Genomic DNA, 20175 nt, shown 5'->3' with positions numbered 1-20175 from the left:
GGTTGATGCAGGGTTGCCACAATCCTTACTGTGTAAAAAAACACAGTATCTGCAAAGCACAATAAAGTGATGTGCAATAAGACAAGGTAAGCCTGAATATGAAACAGATAAAGCAGAAATCCTAAGGTTGAAACATGGGATGGGAGACCAGAACCCATACCCCTTTCACTTCTACACCTGGGTTCCACAGAGACCAGTGTGAAGCCTTAGTGGTAACTGGTTTGTCATTTTCTGAATTTATTTATAGTATCTCCAGTCATATTTATAATAATTTCTTATTGAATGTCTGCTACTTTCTCTTCAAGGATAAAAATAAACAATAGCATTCTCATTATATTATATTCTATCATTACATTTTCACTTTGTTCTACTAACCTTTTACCCTATATACATCCTTGTTTAGCTCTCTTAATGATTTTTACTGTGGAATATAAAATAATAACAGATACTGCTATTGCTTTACTGTTTAGTTACATGTGCATGAAAAACCTTAACCTTTTAGTGTCTTTATATCTTATTTTAAGTATTTCTCTTTTGGCAACTGACTATGAAGTTCTGTCAGTGATCTTCTTTAATTGAGGCTTACAGACTTTTTTCTAATGTAGTTAACTGACAATTTTATTATAATACACTAATTTATATAATTGTCATTTTTCTTTGCTGCCTTTGGCCAGTTACTTACAGGTTGTGGTATATATTACATATTTATTTCATTTTACCACAAATTATATCTTCCAACCCACTTACCTATTTCTCAAACATTAACACTAATAAACTCTAACTTAGCTGTTTTTATTATTATTAACTAAATACATTTTGAGCTTCCCTAAAGGGTTGATATGTAACTTAACTGTTAACCCTATAATTTTGAACCACAGTTCATCAATCTAATTGAGAAATTTGAACTTTGTTATAAAATTCTATATTCATAACTTATAGTTCTTAAAAAAAAAAATCCCCCAAGTTTTACTAAACTGGTTTTGCTTTATATCATCAAATCTTTTCTTAATAGTTTAACTCATTTATCTCTTGTAAGTCATTTTCAATCATACACTACTTTCAAGCCTATTTTATCTTAGTGATAATCTATTAAGAAATAATTTCAGGTTTACTAAGACCTCAAATGTTTCCTTCTACCTCCTAAGAGATATTCAATTTGGCCATACAATAGAACGAGAGCTATTATTTTTCTTAGCCATCATAAATCCTATTTTCAAAGCGTATGAAGTGAGGGATGAAGTAGTTCTTGACCTCTCTTCCTTAAATAATATTGTAAGTTCTGTAATTTAGGTTTAAAAACCTATTATGTAAGAATCTTTAGCCCTGTTCCTGCTTTTTTGAAGCACTTTCTAATATTTATGCTGAAATTAGGCTGCAAATAAGGAAAATCTTTCTTATGTTTTTCATTATGGTCTTTATTTTGCATGTCTTTACATTTTCATGTGATGTTCTTACTATCCAAAGATACACTACATAAACACATAATATAGCCATTATTTTTTCTTCTTGATGGTCTCTTTATCTCATTTTTCTGTGACTAAGATTTGCTTCTTTACCAGCTGCATTCATTATTTCCTTAAGGCCTCTATCCATGTGCCAATATCAACAGATCATTTATAAATTTAACTCCATCTTTCAGGATTTAACAGGTTTTCACAGTCAGAAGGAACTTAAAAGTGCTCCACCCGAAAAAAAAAATACTTATTTTTTTACAGGAATTCTTTATTATAGTCAACCTACATGAAACTAGTTAATTTCAGAAGATTTATCTTGCTCAAAAGCTTTCTGCTAGAGTAGACATTCTGATTATTCTAGAAGACTATACAATTTTTTTCTTCCTCTTTTCATCACACAGCAACATTTACCTGTTAGCTATACAGGTTTGTTTTGTTTTCTTCTCACTTTTCTTTGTCTTATGTGGGATTTTTTTTTTTTTTTGGTCAGTGTTACTACTTTTTCTTCTACTATCCTCCTAATACTGTGTAGGATAAAAGGTTTACGTAACTAATTCTCCATTCTCAATTATAATACTCACATTTGATACTGGAGATGTAAGATAGAACTGTAACACATGATTTTTTAATAGAAATAAGACCAAGCATAATGAATAGCTTTTCTTTACATTCTCCAGAATTTGAAATTAATAATCCCATATCTCTGTAAGTGCTCAAGAACATGTATTTAATGTAGTAACTTGCATTTGTTCATTCTTTTCCTTGTTAAATATATATACACCAAATTAAAAAGTATTCTAGTATAAAATCTTGCATTGCAATAGCTAATATCTCTTCTTTATTATAAACACCCCAAGGTTTACCACTACATGTTTTAACTTCTTCATGAAATCACCCGTGAGTATGTAATAATCATTACTACTGTATAATATCTCGAAATAACTAATTTTAGTTATTTAAAAATAATTTTTCAAAACCTAGACTTTTATTATAAATAAAATACATTGGTATCTGAAACAAATTCTGCAAAGGGATATGTTCTTTAACACAATCCTATTTTTCTTATTTTCTGTTTGTTTTACTCTTTAAAAGACCTAGTTTTCTAAGCAGTGTATCTTTAAATTATTATCCAATGAAAAAAAATATGGTCAAGAATCATTCAATATTTATAAAGGTATCCATTTTTATATGGTGCTTATTAAAATCATATCATAGGGATTTAAACAGGTCTATTTGGATCTTCCTGTTACTTATTTGACTCAAAACAAATGTATAAAATATATAAAACTAGATAAATGTATTCAGTTTTGCAAAGGCATGAAAATCCAACAAATCTTTCTCATCAGATTACATGAACTATTAGATGACTATTCGCACTTTTTTCCATACAAATATTGTTTGAGGTATGGTACAATTTTAATGTAATTTTTCCAGTGCCTAACATTAGGTTTACTATAAATATCAGATGTTCTTTCACAGATTTTGAGATCTTAATAATATCAAAAACATATCACTGATGCTCTATGCCTTGAGTTGTCAATCTGAATGAAAATGACACCATTATTAGCATCATCACTAACAGATTTCTTAAATTAGCTGCCAATACTATCAATTACATATTTTGCTGTTACTTTAGAAATGAGCTTGTCATAAGCATGCCATTTGCCACTGTTTTATCTGGCTAACAATAAATTCAAGTGTTCTTTGACAAGGGACATCAGTAGGGCAGGGACTGGAGCTCAAATATAGAAGAGACATTTTAAAAATTGTGGCCAGAAGGTAATTTACGCATCCTCTTTAGGCCTCAATGTCTTCCTTAGTTAAGCTGCTGAGAGGATTCAATGAAATAATTCATGCAATGCTCTTAGCACACACTAAGTGAAAGACTTTAGTAGTTGATAATAAAGATGATAATTTCCTAAAAGAATTCAAAAACTAGTCCCAGCATTTATCAGATACTACAGACACATTTGACACATCTACTACTCTTTACCAGACTCTTCTTTCATTCTTTTTTACTTTCCTGTGTTCTATGTTCATGGCATCATCAGTGAGGCTTTGGTAACATTATCTCTAAGAGGTTCATTAGGTGGCACTCAGAATACCTGAAATGGAAGCTATGTTCTCTATGCGCCTCTTTCACACATGTTGAAGCTTCCGATTGCTCTTGCTTGAAATAAATTTGCGGGAAGCTGCCTTTACTCCACACTAAGCATTGGAGAGAGAAAAATGGCCAGTGTCTCTGGGGAATAATTAACAAAAGACAGTTTGTTTCATCTTCATGATAAAATACAGCATCCCTATTAAAAGGCAAATTCATCATTTCCAAAAGTTAAATAGAATGACACTTTTAAAGTAATTCCAGCTGATTAAATTTAGGGCTTTGAAAAAAAAAATTAATTCATGAATATACTCTGAATCTTTCATTTGATTTTAAAATGTATAAATGTTCATTTAACTTTGAGCCCTTGCCTCTCAGTGTTCTATTCTGAGCTAGTCAAACAAGTGGTAGCAGGCATGCTGGGCTCAATAATACTGCCTCTCATATTTAAATACTCTATTTCACTTGGATTGCAAATTAAAGACAGTCTCCTGAATGCTGACACATTTTCAATGATTGATTTTGCAAAACGTGTTGATTTTTCCTACACTGTTTTGCCTCTCTGTGTGTCAACTTTGGCCTTCTTTTCTTGCTCCTTTGCAGCACTGCTGTCTCTTTGAAGACATTGTCTGCCTGATATAAAAAAAAAATGTACATTAAACCTCATGACTAATTATGTGGATAGAAAATTCCCGATCTCAAACATAAAATACCCCTGCCCAGAAACCATAACAAAAGCTTCTGACTATATACAAAACCCTTAATCAAACCTTTCACAGACTTGGATTAAAAGAAATCCCAATAATTTATTTTCTGTAAACGTTGTGTTTACATTCTTTGAAAACTTGATTTCTTATGCATGTTACATGCCTGTAAGTCAATCCATTTAATAGTAAACACCATGCTTTTCCCCACAAAAGTTTACACTTGCTATTAGTTCTACTTCAATTAAATACTACTCAGAAGAACTGTTTTATTAGAAAGACAAAACTGATTTGTCTTAACACAATGTCCATTTTTTAGTCCCCTCTCCATACTATGCATTAACAGAGTAGACTCTTCACAGTAAATTCTACAATCTATGGATTAAGTACACAGCTTCTTTGTATTTTAAAAATATACTTGAAAAGAAAATAAACACATACTTTTTGCCCTTCAAATTCCCCAAAAGATACAAAAGAATTTCTCTAAATCTGAAAGTACAGTGCCTTACACACAGGTCACATATAGGATAGAGCATGGAATTTTTTGTTTCAGACAACCTATTTGCTGGGAAAATCATAATAGAACAGTTCTAGAGTTAATTTAACAAATCATTTTTTAAGAACTGTAACATGCAAGGCCATATTAAGCACTGTGAGTGACTGCCTGTAAGCAGTTTATAATGTTGTGTCTGTGTGCACACATGGGGGAAACAGGTTAAAAAGACAACATACAAAATAGTGACCGTCTGAAATGATGAGGTGAGCATTGTGTGAAAGCACACCATGGGAATAAAAACAGAGAGAAGTTATGAACACTCCCCAGCGTGCCTCTTTAGCATGTCAGAATTTCCATAAAGCCTACCAGTCACCATTTGTTTCCACAACCAGTCCTAGCAGCACACCTTCCTTGCTTCCAGTCTACCAAGTCTAGGTACTCTGCTATTTGGCTGTTGCTTGCCTTTTTGTTAGACCAACTCTCCTCTACCTCTAGTTGTACATCTCCCACCATTACCAAGTACAATAAAAGCATCACATGCCACCACTTTCCCACTATTTTGGGAAGCCCTGCAATGACTACCAGTGTACCAATTAACTAGTCCAACCCTGGAGATAAAATGATAGTTCCTTAAAAATGTGTTCCAGAATGGGAAGATGAGAGGAGGTGGGGTGAGAGTAGCCACATTAGTTAATCTTCAGAAATAGCCACACTACCTAAGCAGACCAGGTTGGATTAAGGTCTGCACATGAGCCAAAGCTGAGAATTCATTGCCTTTGTTGGCTCATGTCACTTCTTTAATTAATGTCACTTTCTCTGGTTTAATATCAGAGCAAGTGACAAGAGTGCTTCTGGATGAATTGTGTTTTCCGAGGACTGTATGGCACACTCTCCTGCAGTCTGACAGAGGGACGTGCCAGTTTTACTTGGCAGTTACAATGCACCAGCTTTAGTTTTAGTAGTTTAATTTGTGGCAGTTATATGTTTTGAATACGTTGAAGTATTCACAACGGTCTCATGGAATCTGTTCCATAGATAAAGTTTACACAGTGAAAAAGCAAAAGCAACGGCTATAAGGCGATTAGGAAAAGCTTCTCTTGGCCACAGCTGGTCTTACAGGCATTCCTGTAAATTTTAGAGCATTCAGAAGATAGGATTAAAGTGATCAGAAGGAAGAGTGCCCTCTTTCAGGGGGTGGGGGAGGGGAGTTCTGTAGTGGGTGTGAGACAATCAGAAGGAAATATGATGTTTAGAACTCAATTTTATGCAAAATCCATTATTCAAGAAGCAAAGTTTATATACATGATAGACATGCAATGAAATAAATGTAAAAATAGAAAGTTTTGTTACTTATGCATTAAGTTGGTTCTAACATTTTGGTTAACTAAGTTTTTATTGATAGAAAACTCTGAAGATTTTCTGCATTGAGGAGAAAGGACTAAACTTTTTCCTTTAGTTTATTAAAAATCTTTCTGTTTCAGGATGACATTTTTTGAAGGTCTTTTATTTGGTTTTCTCTTCATCTCTTTTATACAATTTTGTGAAGCTTCATCAGCTCATAGTGAAAAGAGCTGCCTGCCACCAAGGAGTTCTTCTAAACTTTGCCTGCCCTTTCTAAATTTAGGGTTCTTTACTGCAGCAGGTTGAAGATCTGGCTTTGATTGCACCTGGCTCTGCTGGAGAATAGAAATATTCATCTCCACTGAATGCATGCTGCTTAAGTGCTGGAGGCACTTGCAGGAGAGTAACTCTCATTGGAAACTTCATTACAATACTTTCTCTTCCCTACATGAAGTAGTAATTCTCATTCACCAAAGATAGGATTTTGCCTGACACAGCCACAGGAGCTGCTGTTTGACTTTCAAAATTAATCAACTTCTAAGCTGGAGTAGAAATGGCATGTCCTTTAACCTTAAGCACAAAAAGCTCTCAACAGACTGTAGTTTTTATATCCCTGGATGGGAATTTGGGCCCCTGATACTTAAACTTGATTCACATACTGGGTTTCTGGCATGCTTTTGCCCATACCCATCTGCTAGCCTGGCACTGTGCCCATTCAGAAGGTGTGATGCCAGTTTCAATAGGGCATAGGTGCCAATCAAAGATGGGTTTGGAGGGGCAGCATGCAGAACGCAGCAAAAGTCAGTTCTTCTGCCAGAAGATCCTCCTGTTATCATATAATGCCAATGAAGGGCCACATGCTTCATTGCTTGGGATCACATTGCATCTGTAGATGTTTCTGGCCTTCAATGGATGTCTTTCTACAGAATATTTCCCTCAAGTATTACTTGATAGAAGATGTTAAAGAAAAGATAAATCCACTTGGCTAACAAAAGGCCATGCTTTTAAAAGAGACAAGGGAAGTCCTCAACAATTATCTTGAAATAATTGCTGAGTTTTCTATCTTTTCTCCTTAAAATATTTTTTCATGGAGCATACAATAGAGTGTTCAGGAATAACTCAGTCCATGTGATGGAGCTATCAAGGATGAACATTCTAAAGAAATACTAATTGCAAAATCAAGTATCTAAGCAGTATAAAAACCCTAAGTGCCTTTAAGTGTAGATGATGAACAAATTTTCATCATCCAAGTAGCTAATTTCTAATGAGCTCTCTCATTTAGAGCTTTAAAGTTTCTTAATTTTCTTCTCATTTATCTGATATAGATATTCCTGTGTCTTAAAAGAAGAAACACACCTCATACTATTTATTCCTCTTCTTCCTTATCTAAAGAAAAAAAAAAAAAAACCTAAAACACTTCAGAAGCAGAAGTCTATCCATATTTCATAAGGAAGCCAGAAGCTCTCAAAAGCTGAGAATTCTTTTATTGTGTGGCAATAGAGGTGAGCTCATTTCAGGAAGAAGAAATTTCCCCATAGCAATAGGCTTCAAATTAAAAAAAAAACCTTGACCACTGTAAACAGTTACAAGATAGTAACAGATGCAGTGGAAGACACATAATATATAAATGCACTGAAGGACAGAGTATTTTATAAATCTTCCCTTAAGGCAAAAGAATTTGACAGTAAATGTTGAAAATGAAGAAGAATCATAATATGAAATATGCTTAAAAAATGGGTATTTAAAAAAAATGAAAAAGCCAAGTCTTGTAAGTCTCCATTTTAATGGAAGGAACCCAAACTTTCTAAACACCTAGATTTCTTAACTGATAGATAATTGGGTACTGCTATCTCTTTAAAAACTCAAAATTTAAATATAAACAAAATTAAAACACATCTTATAGAGACTTTTATTTCTTGTCTGTCAGTCCAACAAACACATTAAATTTACAAAATTTCAAGTGATCCCTTCCTCATTTTGAGTTTATATTACCTATTATTTACACCTTCTGGAAACTAATTTATCATAAATACTATAGTTTCTAGTACAAATTTTTCTCATTTTCACATTTATTCAATTCTTTTCTTCACTCCCACAGTATCATTTGCAAAATTGCCTAATAACAATTGCAGTGGCACCACAATGTTGCACTGCGTCAAATAAGGCTATTTATCTCAAAGCTCTCTCTATAAAACACTACCAAAATAACATTTAATAACGTAATATGTAATGAAGCAATATGTATTCCAACACACTACTTTGTTGCTAGCATTATCATTGTACTCTTCCAAACTTTATTCTGCATACCTTAAAATCAATCTATTATAGCTCACTATAGAGAGTAAAAAATTATTTTATGAAGAAGTAAAACAAATTCTATGTATGTGGTTTATATTTACTTGTTAAAAATATGTGTTTCCTTATCAGTAAAATAAATGAGTTAAACTTTGATAATTTTTAAAAACCTACCCCCAACAAAAAATTCCTTCTATGTTTCTAAAGCACAAAATTAGGCTAATCTGACAGCATGATCCAAAAATGTCTGGCAGTCACTTTGATGAAATTTAAACATCTGTCCATGGATAATGATCTGATTTTTAGGCTTCACCACAGTTAACTTTAGTTATAAAAATATGTTATTCTTGATAAAAGCTTTGAGATAATATCTAAAAGATATTGCTACTGATGCCCTGTCAATAAAGCATATGCACATTCTTTTAGATGATGTCACAATAGTTGCCTTGTCTCAACTTTCCTGGTGACTAAGGATACTCATCTGTAGGAGTAGACCGAAGTTAAGAGTGACATCTATAATTATGGAAAAGAACGAAGCAAACTAGCTTGTGTGGGTTAAGTACTCCAATCTCAGTCTCAATTTCTCAGGCAAATAACTGTTGAACATCTATTCTGTGCTTGACACTCCAAAGATGCTAAATGGTCATCACCGTGCCCACCTTCAAGAAACTAAAATTTCTACAGATAAATCATATCTTTTACTTATATAATCAGCCTTCAAAAGAATATGGCTAAAGTTTATCCTGTAATTCTGTTATTCTCAATTTTGAATAATTTCTAAAACCAATAGCTTTCATATCTGAAGCAGATAAAATACAGCTTATATGAGAACTTTTCACTACTATAGCAAATTTTAGGGGGAGCTTTTTTCAGTAAAATGTCATAAAGTCTTCTGTTGACATTCTCTATGTTCTCAGTTTTACCACATTAGTAGTTAAATCCACCAAAATTCATAGAAGAAATAGAAAATTCACCCTTCCAATGGAGTTCTTTGTCATCATCTTAACTATGGCAGCAACTTTTTTTTTTTTTTTTTTTTTAAAGACAGTCTCACTCTGTCACCTAAACTAGAATGCAGTGGTGCGATCTTGGCTCACTACAACCTCCTCCTCCCAGGTTCAGGCAATTCTCATGCCACAGTCTCCTGAGTAGCTGGGACTACAGGCACACATTACCACAACCAGCTAATTTTTTGTATTTTAGTAGAGATAGGGTTTCACCAAGTTGCCCAGGCTGGAGCATAGGCAATCCACCTGCCTGGGCCTTCCAAAGTGCTAGGATTATAGGCATGAGCCACTGAGCCTGGCCCCACTATGGCACCAGTATTAAGAATGGGAATGTCTAAGGAAATAAATAAATAAATTACATTTATTAAATGCTTACCAAGTTCCTTAAAAAAAATCATTTAATTCTCCTCACAATTATTGTTATCACAATTATGCAGAATAGAAACAAAGAACCCAAAGGATTAAGTAACTAGATGAGTAAGTGGCTTCATCAGGTCAGGATTCAGGTCATATATGCCTAATGCCAAAACCTCTGCTATTATTTATGCAATTCCCCCTTAATTTACTTGGTTCTATGTTATACCTAGCATTGTAATTAAATTCTAACCCTCAGTTTTCTCTCCTTCCTGAAGTTTAAAAAACTTTTTCACTTATTTGATACTAAAATGATAGCAAATTTTCCCATCCCCAAACCAGCTTCCTTTCTTCTTTTTTCCTCCCCTTCTCTTTTCATATTCAAAGAAAGAACTTTGACTTTGTTCTTGTATTGAGACTTCTTTTCACTCTTCTAACTATTTATATTAATGCCAGAGGCACATTATTTCTCCAAGTCAAGAGTAAATACCAAACTTCTCTGCCCCTTCCCCTTAACTGTAAGCTGCTGATTACCGAAAGGCCCTGGCTACTGATGTCAAAGCTAGAGGACAGTTGTACCTGCACAATGAGCTAGACAGAGCGGCTAGTTTCTTCTCAGCCTTAGGCAGTAAATGCTGATCAAGTGTCTGCTGAAAGGGGGTATCTGGAAAGAATACCTGAAATGAATGTGGCTGGACACAAAGGTATTCAGGAAAATTTGAATTTTACTGCTTCTTCTCTTCATTTATATAGAGGAAGTGATGAGAACCATGGTAAAATGCAAAAACATGATCTAATTTCATGTTGATTTGTTTGTATAGCTTTGAAAAAAGTAAAAACTAAGTTTAGTGAAATTAAACTGATTCTACGATTCATTAGCATCACTTTTAATGGAACAGTTACAACATTTGGAACACACATCTTTATCACAAAATCTGAAGTATCAGAGCCTTTTTTCTGAAAATAGCTAAATATTTATTTAAAGTCCTTCCTCAATGGTGTGCACTCGCTAATCTTCCTAGGGTCCAGGTTTTAAAGTTCAGATACTAGAGAATGTTCCATTACATACTGAACCCTGAAATATATTATAAAACAAATAGTATTATTTTAGTAATAAAAAAAATAAGTAGGCTGGGCACAGTGGCTCACGTCTGTAATCCCAGCACTTTGGGAGGCCGAGGTGGGCAGATCACCTGAGGTCAGGAGTTCAAGACCAGGCTGGCTAATATGGCAAAACCCCATTTCTACTAAAAATACAAAAATTAGCCAGGCATGGTGGCAAGTGCCTGTACTCCCAGCTACTTGGGAGGTTGAGGCATGAGAATTGCATGAACCTAGGAGGTGGAGATTGCAGTGGTCTGAGATTAAGCCACTGCACTCCAGTCTGGGCCACAGAGTGAGATTCCATCTCAAAAAAAAAAAAAAAGTAAAAGTATGTGACACTGTACTTAGACTGAAAGAAGCAAAGATTTTTCTGCATTTGAATAGGGACAAGTCAGTCACATGCCTATGCAAGTATATTCCCTTATCGTAACAGTAACAATAGTGACTATGTGTACACATAAATACATACAGATATGCAGACATACACTAATTAATCTTAAACATTGATTTGAATTTAAATACATATAATATTTACATTTCAAAAAGAGAAAAGCGGTAAGATCAACATAGTCAATGTTTTTTTCTAGTTCTTTGAAATTACTCAAATAATACAAACATTAGAAAACCAAAAGTGATAAGCTATGGAATCCAAGCCTATAGCTCAACCACATCAGAAATAATTTATTCAACACTATATCTCGACCTTCAGTCAAGACAGTATACTAGAGATCTTAATGCTTTGCTGTAATACAGAATTCACTAAGTTCAAGTTTCAAACAATACTCATTCTCACATAGTCTTTATATGTACTATTCTATACAGTAGCCACATGTAGTTACTGAGCACATGAGCCACATGTGGTAATTGGGCTCTTCAGACTAGATAAACCTTAGATTTTGAAGACTTTCATTTAAAAAAGTAAAATATTTCATTTGTTTATGTTAAGAGCATATTGAAACAGTATTTTTGATATACTGGATTAAATATTATTAAAATAATTTCACCTGTTTCTTTTAATGTATTTTTAATGTGGCTCCTAGAAAATTTTAAACTACATATGTAGCTTGTATTACATTTCTATTGAACAGTGTTGACTATGTCACTAAATCTAGCACTTAATCACAGCATTTTGCTATTTCAAGCAAGTTCAAACCCTTTAAATGGGGTAATTGTCCTTTACTTGGCCCATACAATTTTTTGTGCTGGTCTTGTCTTTCCAACTAGATTAGACACTGAAGTATTTAATAAGCAGCTACTTATTGACCAAATTTTATTCATTCATTCAAAACTACAATCTTAGTTTTATCAGAAGAGGATCTTTATGTTTCAGGATCCATGAAGCATGTTTTTCTGGAAATATTTCATGAGAACCCAACATTCCCTCAAAGGTGGTATTTTATCAACTCCTTAAACTCCTGTGGAAATAGATGTGATCTCAGCCAGTACATTTAGGAGAATTTATTCTTGAAGGTATATTTTTAAAAATCATTAACATTTTCCTTATTTTATTCATCAGTCTTTTAATGGATATCCCTTCCTCAATACAGATTTAAGGTATTGAATGATTCATTAAAGTTCAGTGTAATTTTTAAATGCTTAAATGCAATGTAAAGGCCTATCCAGCCCATGGTTCCTTACTGTACCACAGATCACAGAAAATAATTTTGAGTGTTTATTTTTTCAATTATCCCAAGAATGGCACATCCCTAGGACCACTCTAGATGCGCGAGAAGTTAATTCATTCCATAGAATAGATGCCTTAAGTTTTATCTATGAATTCTCCAGTAGAGCCCAGTTAAGAAATGACTAGACCTTTGCTTTGCCTAAATATTAATGATTAAGATTCACAGAAAGTATTTTTATCTATACAGTTGTGGTTTCTCATCTGAAAAAAGCATGTTTCTAAGAAAACAAGCTCTCAAAAAAAAGAAAGTTAGCATTTTGTCTGGCAGATTGTATAATTATGCTCTAAAAAGGCTTCTAAGAGTTATTTAGAAAAACATGGACAACAAGGAGTGGGTCAGTGATGTCTTAAACCCAGACACTGTACTATATTATTACTTAATCAAGTACAATCATGAATTTTAATAAAGTACACATATGAATTCCATATTTCCATTCTTAAAATGTCACTAGGTAATCACAGCTACAGTCACAGATATAAGAATAATTAGTAATTTAAGGTTTTACTTTACCTAAATATATCAATCCAAATCCTCCAGAGCCAATCTTCGTGCCCAGTACCCACTGATTGCCTTCCATATCATCCAGAACCTTGCCTTCTGGAAGTGGAATAGGAAGTTTGTATTTTTCATTTCTTTTTGGTGGCATCACTTCTGTTGGCAGAAGGGGTGAAATAAATGGGTAAAAATAAAAACAAATAAAACTCTTTAGAGTTAAAATACATTTCCCAAAATGTCTTCAATGGGGAACTTTCCCAGGTTCCTAGAAATTAGGATTCTAAAGTTAATTCAGTTTGGAAAAGCCCACACATTATATTCAAATTAGAAATTCATATACATTACAATATTGAGATCTAAGAGATACGGATATTTAAAAAAAACAGAAGCAAATTAATCAAATTTCATTTAATACAACACTTTCAAAATTCATTTCCAGGGTCTATAGCACATATTAACAGTGCAGGATACACCTTAAGCAACAAGAAATTAACAATTTCCAATGAAAAAATAAAATAAATTTCATACACATAGAAATACTGCTTTCATTGAGAATGTAAAATGTTAAAAGTGAGAAGGTCTTCAGTCACTAGAACACAGAACTGGATTGGGAAGACACAGACAATGGCAATGGACATCATCACCACCAAGCAAAGCACGTGACACCGAGTAGGTACGCAGTAAACATTTGTTAAATGAGCCAGGGATCTTCATGGATATGCAATTTAGCAGAACACTAGGCCATCGGGTAGTTCCCGGGCTGCCAAAATATTCTCAGCATTTTGTCTTCTTACCCTCAGTTCATCACAGTAAAAATAGTCCTGCCTTAGAGATTACTGCTGTGCCACCAACAAAAGCATAATCTCCATAGCACAGCCATGCAACTTTAATCAACTAATTATAATTGTATATAGGTTAGCAAATTTCTCAATGGGAAATTCTGAGTTAAAAGAGAAAATTTCTTAGGGGAAAATATATATATACCAGCATATATGCCTCAAAATAATTTAAATGTGAAGGTTAACCATGATCCTCTAAGTATTTCTGAAGAATTTTTTAAAACTATTGTTTCTGACATGAAAGTTAATTATAAACATATACACGTAAAGTTTTCTTAATCTTCCTATTTTCCATAAGAGAAAGTGTCTGTTTTTCCTCCTTCACTTAACTGCTTTTTCTACTTAGCAGCATCATCCCAGGTAGAGTCGCTGCGTGTATCTTTAACAATATTCACCTGTCCTCCTCCTGATAGGCACACAAGGGAAGCTGGGAATTTGGATGGTGAACCATTCCTGGAGCATTGATTGTATCATAAAGTAGGAAAAGTTTTGTGGAGGTTTCCCTCGACCAGTACATTATAGACGCTGGTACCTATTACAGATTTACTGATTTAAAACTTAAAAGTCTCCGAAGTGTAAAAAACTACTGATTAAGGCGTAAATTCTAAATAATTATAAAGAGGATAAACATATTTTGGGGCAAGGCAGTGGCTTCAGGACTTGAGGCGGTAAAGGAGGCCCTGACTACTAAATGCACATCCTGGGGGCGGGTCCCGAGTTCATCTGCTCGGGGAAACCACAGCCTCCTCTCAGGGCCAGTCCCTATCAGGGGTGTCCCTTTGGCTTCTGGGTACATTCCCAAGGCTAAGATGAAGTCTTCAACACGAGTTTCCGGGCAAACTGATACCCAGAGGTTAACATGAGCCAGGGCTGACCTCCAACCCCGCCGCGGCCCCTGACCCTGCGGGAGGAATGGAGAGCAGCGCGGCCCAGCCGCCTGGTCCGTCCGCCCTTAGCGCGCCGGGGAGCCACGACCAGCCCCGCGCCCCAACCATGGCGCAGCGAACTAACTTCCCGCCCCAAGTTCTCTCTGCACCGGCAAAAAGAGAAACGCCACCCTCTTTTCCACTGACACCTCGGACCCCGCTTTTGGCCAACGCGAGTAGAAGGGGACGCCTGGTTCTCAGCCCCAGAGGGGAAAAAGGAACCAAACGCGGAAGCAGAGACCAAACCCCGGCCGGGACTAGGACGCAGCCCAGAGTCCCCGGCGTCTCACTCCGACGGCAGCTCTTTCCCGGGCGGGGCCGCGGCTCGGGCAGTGCCAGCGGAGAGCGGAGCGCGGAGGTGCTGCACCCCAACCAAGACCCCAGAGCAAGAGACTGACCGGGCCTCAGGGTCCCTCGCCGCCGGGCCGCGCGCACCGCCTCCTGCCTGCCGCTCGGGACCAGGCGGAGCCCCCGGGCCTACAATCCCGCGGGGAGGCGGGCCCAGCATCCGAGCCGGCCCTCCTTAGGGCCTTCTTAACTTCTCACTAGCTGCCTCGGCCTCGCAGTGCAGCAGTCCGCGGAGCCTGGCACAGGCCGCAGCCGGTTCTTTTCAGCGGCCTGTCCACGCCCCGGAGACGCCCAGGGGAAGGAGAGGGCGCGGCTACAAGTGTTATTACCTCCACCCTGGCCCGCCAGCGTCTGGACGAAGAGCCGCCGCCAGACCAGTTTGGTACGAAATAAGTACGACATGCATTTGTGTAGGAGGAGTGTTAGGTCTCCTGTACCACAGCCTGAGTACCGCGAGCTTCCAGATGGCCAGTACTTACCGAGCTCTAGTGGTACCGAGCAACTAGTGGTACTAGCGAACACTCCAGTTAGGAGGGCCTGTATGTAACTCACCGCGTTTAAATTCTCAAAGGCATATTGGTTCAGGACCTATTTCTGCCATTAATCGTTGGATAATTTTAACACCGTAATTACTTAACAAACTTCAGATTCTTTTTTTGTCTGTGAAATGAAAATAACCATAGTTATTAGATTATAAGGATATTGGTTATGATTATGATAATAAAGTGAGGACTTTATTAAGCAGTTTTCTAATACATAAAGACCCATATCGGCCAGGCGCGGTGGCTCACGCCTGTATCCATCACTTTGGGAGGCCGAGGTGGGTGGATCCTCTAAGGTCAGGAGTTTGAGACCAGCCTGGCCAACATGGTGAAACCCCGTCTCTACTAAAAATACAAAAAATTAGCCAGGCGTGGTGGCGGACGCCTGTAATCCCAGCTACTCGGGAGGCTGAGGCAGGAGAAGCGCTTGAACCCGGGAAGCGGAGATTGCAGTATGCAGAGATCGCTCCACTGCACCCAAGCCTGGGCAACAAGAGCGAAACTCCGTGTCGAAGGAAAAAAAAAAAAGACTCATAGCTTATATTTTAGACTAAACCAAACAAATGCTTAGAAAAAGATTATTAATACTTCAGCCTTCTGCATAGGAACCACCAATAATTGGTTGGGATGCAAATACTGAAAGGAAAATTGGAGCCCTTTAATGAATTTAATAGAATAAGGAATTGGGACTTCCTACATCTTTCAGACGGTCACCAAAATGAAAGATGGCATGAGAAGGCGTTTCTAAAAACAAAAAAGTATTTTTAAAGAAACTTAGTCCATAGAATAATTGTGCGCTTAGTCATTCACTGGTCCAACAGTGTGCTTTCTTATTTTCGTAAGATATATATGTAACAGATGCAATTGGTTACTGATCCTAATATCCATATTGGGTACTCTTTCCTCCTTTCCAAATTTGTTCAGCTTTCCACCACTTCCCCGGGTCCCTTTTGGGAAGACACAACTCCAGCAACAGCCACAGCAGATTACTTGTAGGTGGTTCCTCTCCCTACAGGCATGTATCCAGGGTGTTAGTAAATCCTGTTGGCTCAACCTTCAAAATACATCCAACATCTATCACTTAGCACCGTTACCTGCATTCTGGCCCAAACCATATTTTTTCTCTAGGTAATTGTATTACCCTACTAAATACTCTGTACCCTCTTACCCCTTTAGTCTGTTCACAACAAACAGCCACATGATCCTTAAAGCTTAAATAATTCCTGAACTTAAAACAATTCAGTGTCATTCCAGTTTACTCACTGTTAGCCAGTCTTCACTATGACTTTAAACAGCATTTCTCAACCTGGGCACTATTGACAGTCAGCCTGGATAATTCTTTGTTGGGGGTATAGAAGGAGGAGGATGATTGAGAGGTAAGGTAAGCTGTCCTGTGCATTGTAGGGTATTTAGCAGTCTCCCTGGTCTCCTCAGCACTCCCTCCCACACAAGTTATAACAACCAAAATGTCCCCCAACATTACCAAATTTTGCCAAAATTGCCCCTCGTTGGAAACAACAGTAATCTACCTGTTATGCACTCCCACTCCCCAATCTCCTATTACTCTCTTCAACCACAGTGGCCTGCTGTTCTCAGGAACGTTGCACATTTCCTGCCACTTGGACCACTCTTCAACCTGGTGGCTATATGGCCTAGTCCATCACTTCCTTCAGGTCTTTATTTAAAAGTCATTTCAGTGAGCCCTTTCGTTAACATCCTATCTGAAATTTCAAGCCACCCACAATATCTCATAGCCTCTTTCTCTGTATTTTCCCCTAGTACCTACTGCTGTACAGCCATATATTATACAGTTTATTATTTATTTTGACAAAAGACAATCTTTTTCAGTAAATTGTATGTTTCATGAGGTCAGGCAACATTTTTGCCTGTTTTCGTTACCACTGTATCCCCAACCTGTAGAAAGGATATAGACAACCATTTCCTTCTTGAATGAATAAATGAATCATGCGGGCCCCATTCCAATTCCCATGATTGGTTTAGACAGTATAAAATAAATATGTGTTGAGTCTAGATAACATGAGGTGAAAAGAAGTTTCCTGGACACATTCTTGGAAGAGATAGTCTCTGATATGATGGTTAAAATGGCTGCAGTCATCGTGGGACCATGAAGGTGGGAAAAAGTACTAATCTAAAGCCCCAGGAATGGCCAAATATTCAACAAATGTTAGAACAGCTAGACATCCATATATACAAAAACAAAAAAAGAAGAAAGAAAAAAAACTCAACCCTTAATTCATACCCCATGTAAAAATTAACTTGAAACTGATCATACAGCTAAATCTAAATACAAGATGTAAATCTAAAACCTTTTAGAGAAAACCTAGCAGAAAATCTATAATCTTTAACTGTGTGTAGTTATAAAGTATAAAAAATTTAAAAGCTGGAAATCTAAAAGAAGAAATTGACAATTTAACTTCATCAAAATGAAAAACTTTTGCTTTTCAAAATATACTATTAAGTTACCAAGGATTTGGAACAACTTGGAACTCTCTTATATTGCTGTTGATGGTACAGCCACTCTGGAAAACAGTTTGGCAGGTTCTTATAGTGTCAAACATACAATTAAAATACAACCCAGCATTTGCATATTTACCCAAGATAAATCCAAACCTGTATCCACACAAAGAATTAGAGCAGCTTCATATATAATAGCCAAAAACTGGAAATAAATTTCTGTCAACTGGTGAATGAATAAGCAAATATACAATGAACCATCACTCAGCAATAAAAAGGAGCAAAGCACCAGTATAGTCAACAAGCTGGATGAATATCAAAAACACAATGCTATGTAAAAGAAAGAAGACACAAAGGAGTATGTACAATATAATCCTTTATTCGAAATTGAAGAGCTGGGATTGACTGCAAAGAGCTGAAACATTGCAAATGTTAAATTTCTTTACTGTGGTAGTAGATACATTATTATACATTTGTCAAAATCCCTCTAATTGTACACTTAAAATTGAATTGTATATAAATTATGGCTCAATAAAATCAATTTAAAAGAATGGCAAAAGAGAAAGATAGGAAGATCCTGAGTCTTTGAGGCCATTATTGAACTACTAATTCAACTAATCATGAACCACCATATTTTCATCTTCATCCATGAGATGTTAAGTGTTCTTATTTAAACCACTTAGCATTGGTTTTTATATTTCTTGCAGCCAAAATCTTCCTAACAGCAAAATAAAGTTTCAAGTTTCATAAGTGCCAATGATTTTTAAATGTTAATAAATTTGTACTAAATAAAAATGGCAACAGAAGAGCAGGTAAACCTATATTGAGAATATGTGTTTTTTTAAAGTGTTGGGATTTAATGCAGAATTTTATGATTCAGAGCATATTGCTGTGTGTATGTTTCAAGATGAAAACTGACAGAATATAGAAATACAAATTTTGGAACTAGTGAAAGAACATCTTCTGAATGAGCATGATGAGAAACAAGAAAGAAAAGAGAATCTAGACATGAAAGCACTGAAGTGTGAGTCATCAGAAAAAAAATATGGGGAAAACTAGGTTTTCAAACAAAGCTATTTTGATAGATCTTACAGGCTATGAATGATTCACCACAAATACACACACACAAAAGGACTTTCTTGGCTGTATGCCAACTTGTAGGTATGGCATGGGTTCTGCTTTTCAAAGAACCAGGTGCTATAAAATGCTTACACTGGTTAAAAAGAAAAAGAAAAACCCAACCATTTAGTAAGCGTACTTTACAAGGCCAGGATCATTTCAAATCAATTAAAGTGTTAAAGATGATGCATAGACAAAACATTCAGAAAAAGCCAATTTTTGTTACTTAAAGTGAGATAAGATCATATCAGTGGAAACGTTTTGCCTGCCAAAGAAGAGCTAGTTTTTTGCTTTATAAAAATCAGGAGGCCATTTGCACTCATAAACTTACAGTCTCTAAATAGCTAAGCATTTCCTGACATAGAAATTTTGAAAATAATAGAATTCAGGTAAATGGAATTCCAAGCCCATTAGATACACAATCAGACTAAATACCTATGTCCTCTGCATTCTTTACATATAAGATAATTACACAGTATAAACTTAACCATCCAAATGACATAGTTCTTGATTGTCTCTATAAATGAAGGATTAGAATATTAAAAATAATTTAAAATGTCATATCAGTATGTCATGTAAACCAAAAAGTATCTGAGATAAGTCTCAATCAATTTAGAAGTTTGTTTTGCCAAGGTTAAGGACATACACGGGATACAGCCTCAAGAGGTCCTGAGAACATGTGCCCAAGATGGTTGGTTTTATATATTTTAGAGAGACAGAAGACATCAATCAATACTTGTAAAATGTACATTGGTTCAGTCTGGAAGGGCCCGACAGCTTGAAAGGGGGTGGGATGAGGGAGTTCCAGGTCATAGGTGGATTCAAAGATTTTCTGAGTTTATCTAAAGACCTGGAATCAGCAGAAAGGAATATCTGGGTTAAGATAAGGG

The 20175-nt window shown here is 36.0% G+C and overlaps 1 protein-coding gene across 4 annotated transcripts in view; it reads right to left on the bottom strand.

The window, feature by feature from the left end:
• VRK2 (VRK serine/threonine kinase 2) overlaps nucleotides 1-15429 on the bottom strand; it is a 104583-nt gene extending 89154 nt beyond the window's left edge. For 2 of the 4 annotated variants that reach the window (XM_073023013.1, XM_007970544.3), the window contains exons 1-2: nucleotides 15200-15429; nucleotides 13052-13192 (exon numbers count right to left, since the gene is read on the bottom strand). In XM_073023013.1, the coding sequence (XP_072879114.1) occupies nucleotides 13052-13187 (136 nt within the window). In that variant the 5' untranslated portion in view covers nucleotides 13188-13192; nucleotides 15200-15429. Of the gene's footprint in view, nucleotides 1-3559; nucleotides 3697-13051; nucleotides 13193-14957; nucleotides 14981-15199 lie in introns of those variants that run through there. The other 2 variants (XM_007970545.3, XM_073023014.1) reach the window with 2 other exon arrangements.
• Nucleotides 15430-20175: the final 4746 nt, after the last annotated feature.

Source organism: Chlorocebus sabaeus, chromosome 14 (genome assembly GCF_047675955.1).
Source record: "Chlorocebus sabaeus isolate Y175 chromosome 14, mChlSab1.0.hap1, whole genome shotgun sequence".
NCBI classification, from domain to species: domain Eukaryota; kingdom Metazoa; phylum Chordata; class Mammalia; order Primates; family Cercopithecidae; genus Chlorocebus; species Chlorocebus sabaeus.
This window is presented reverse-complemented; position numbering and strand designations above follow the sequence as displayed.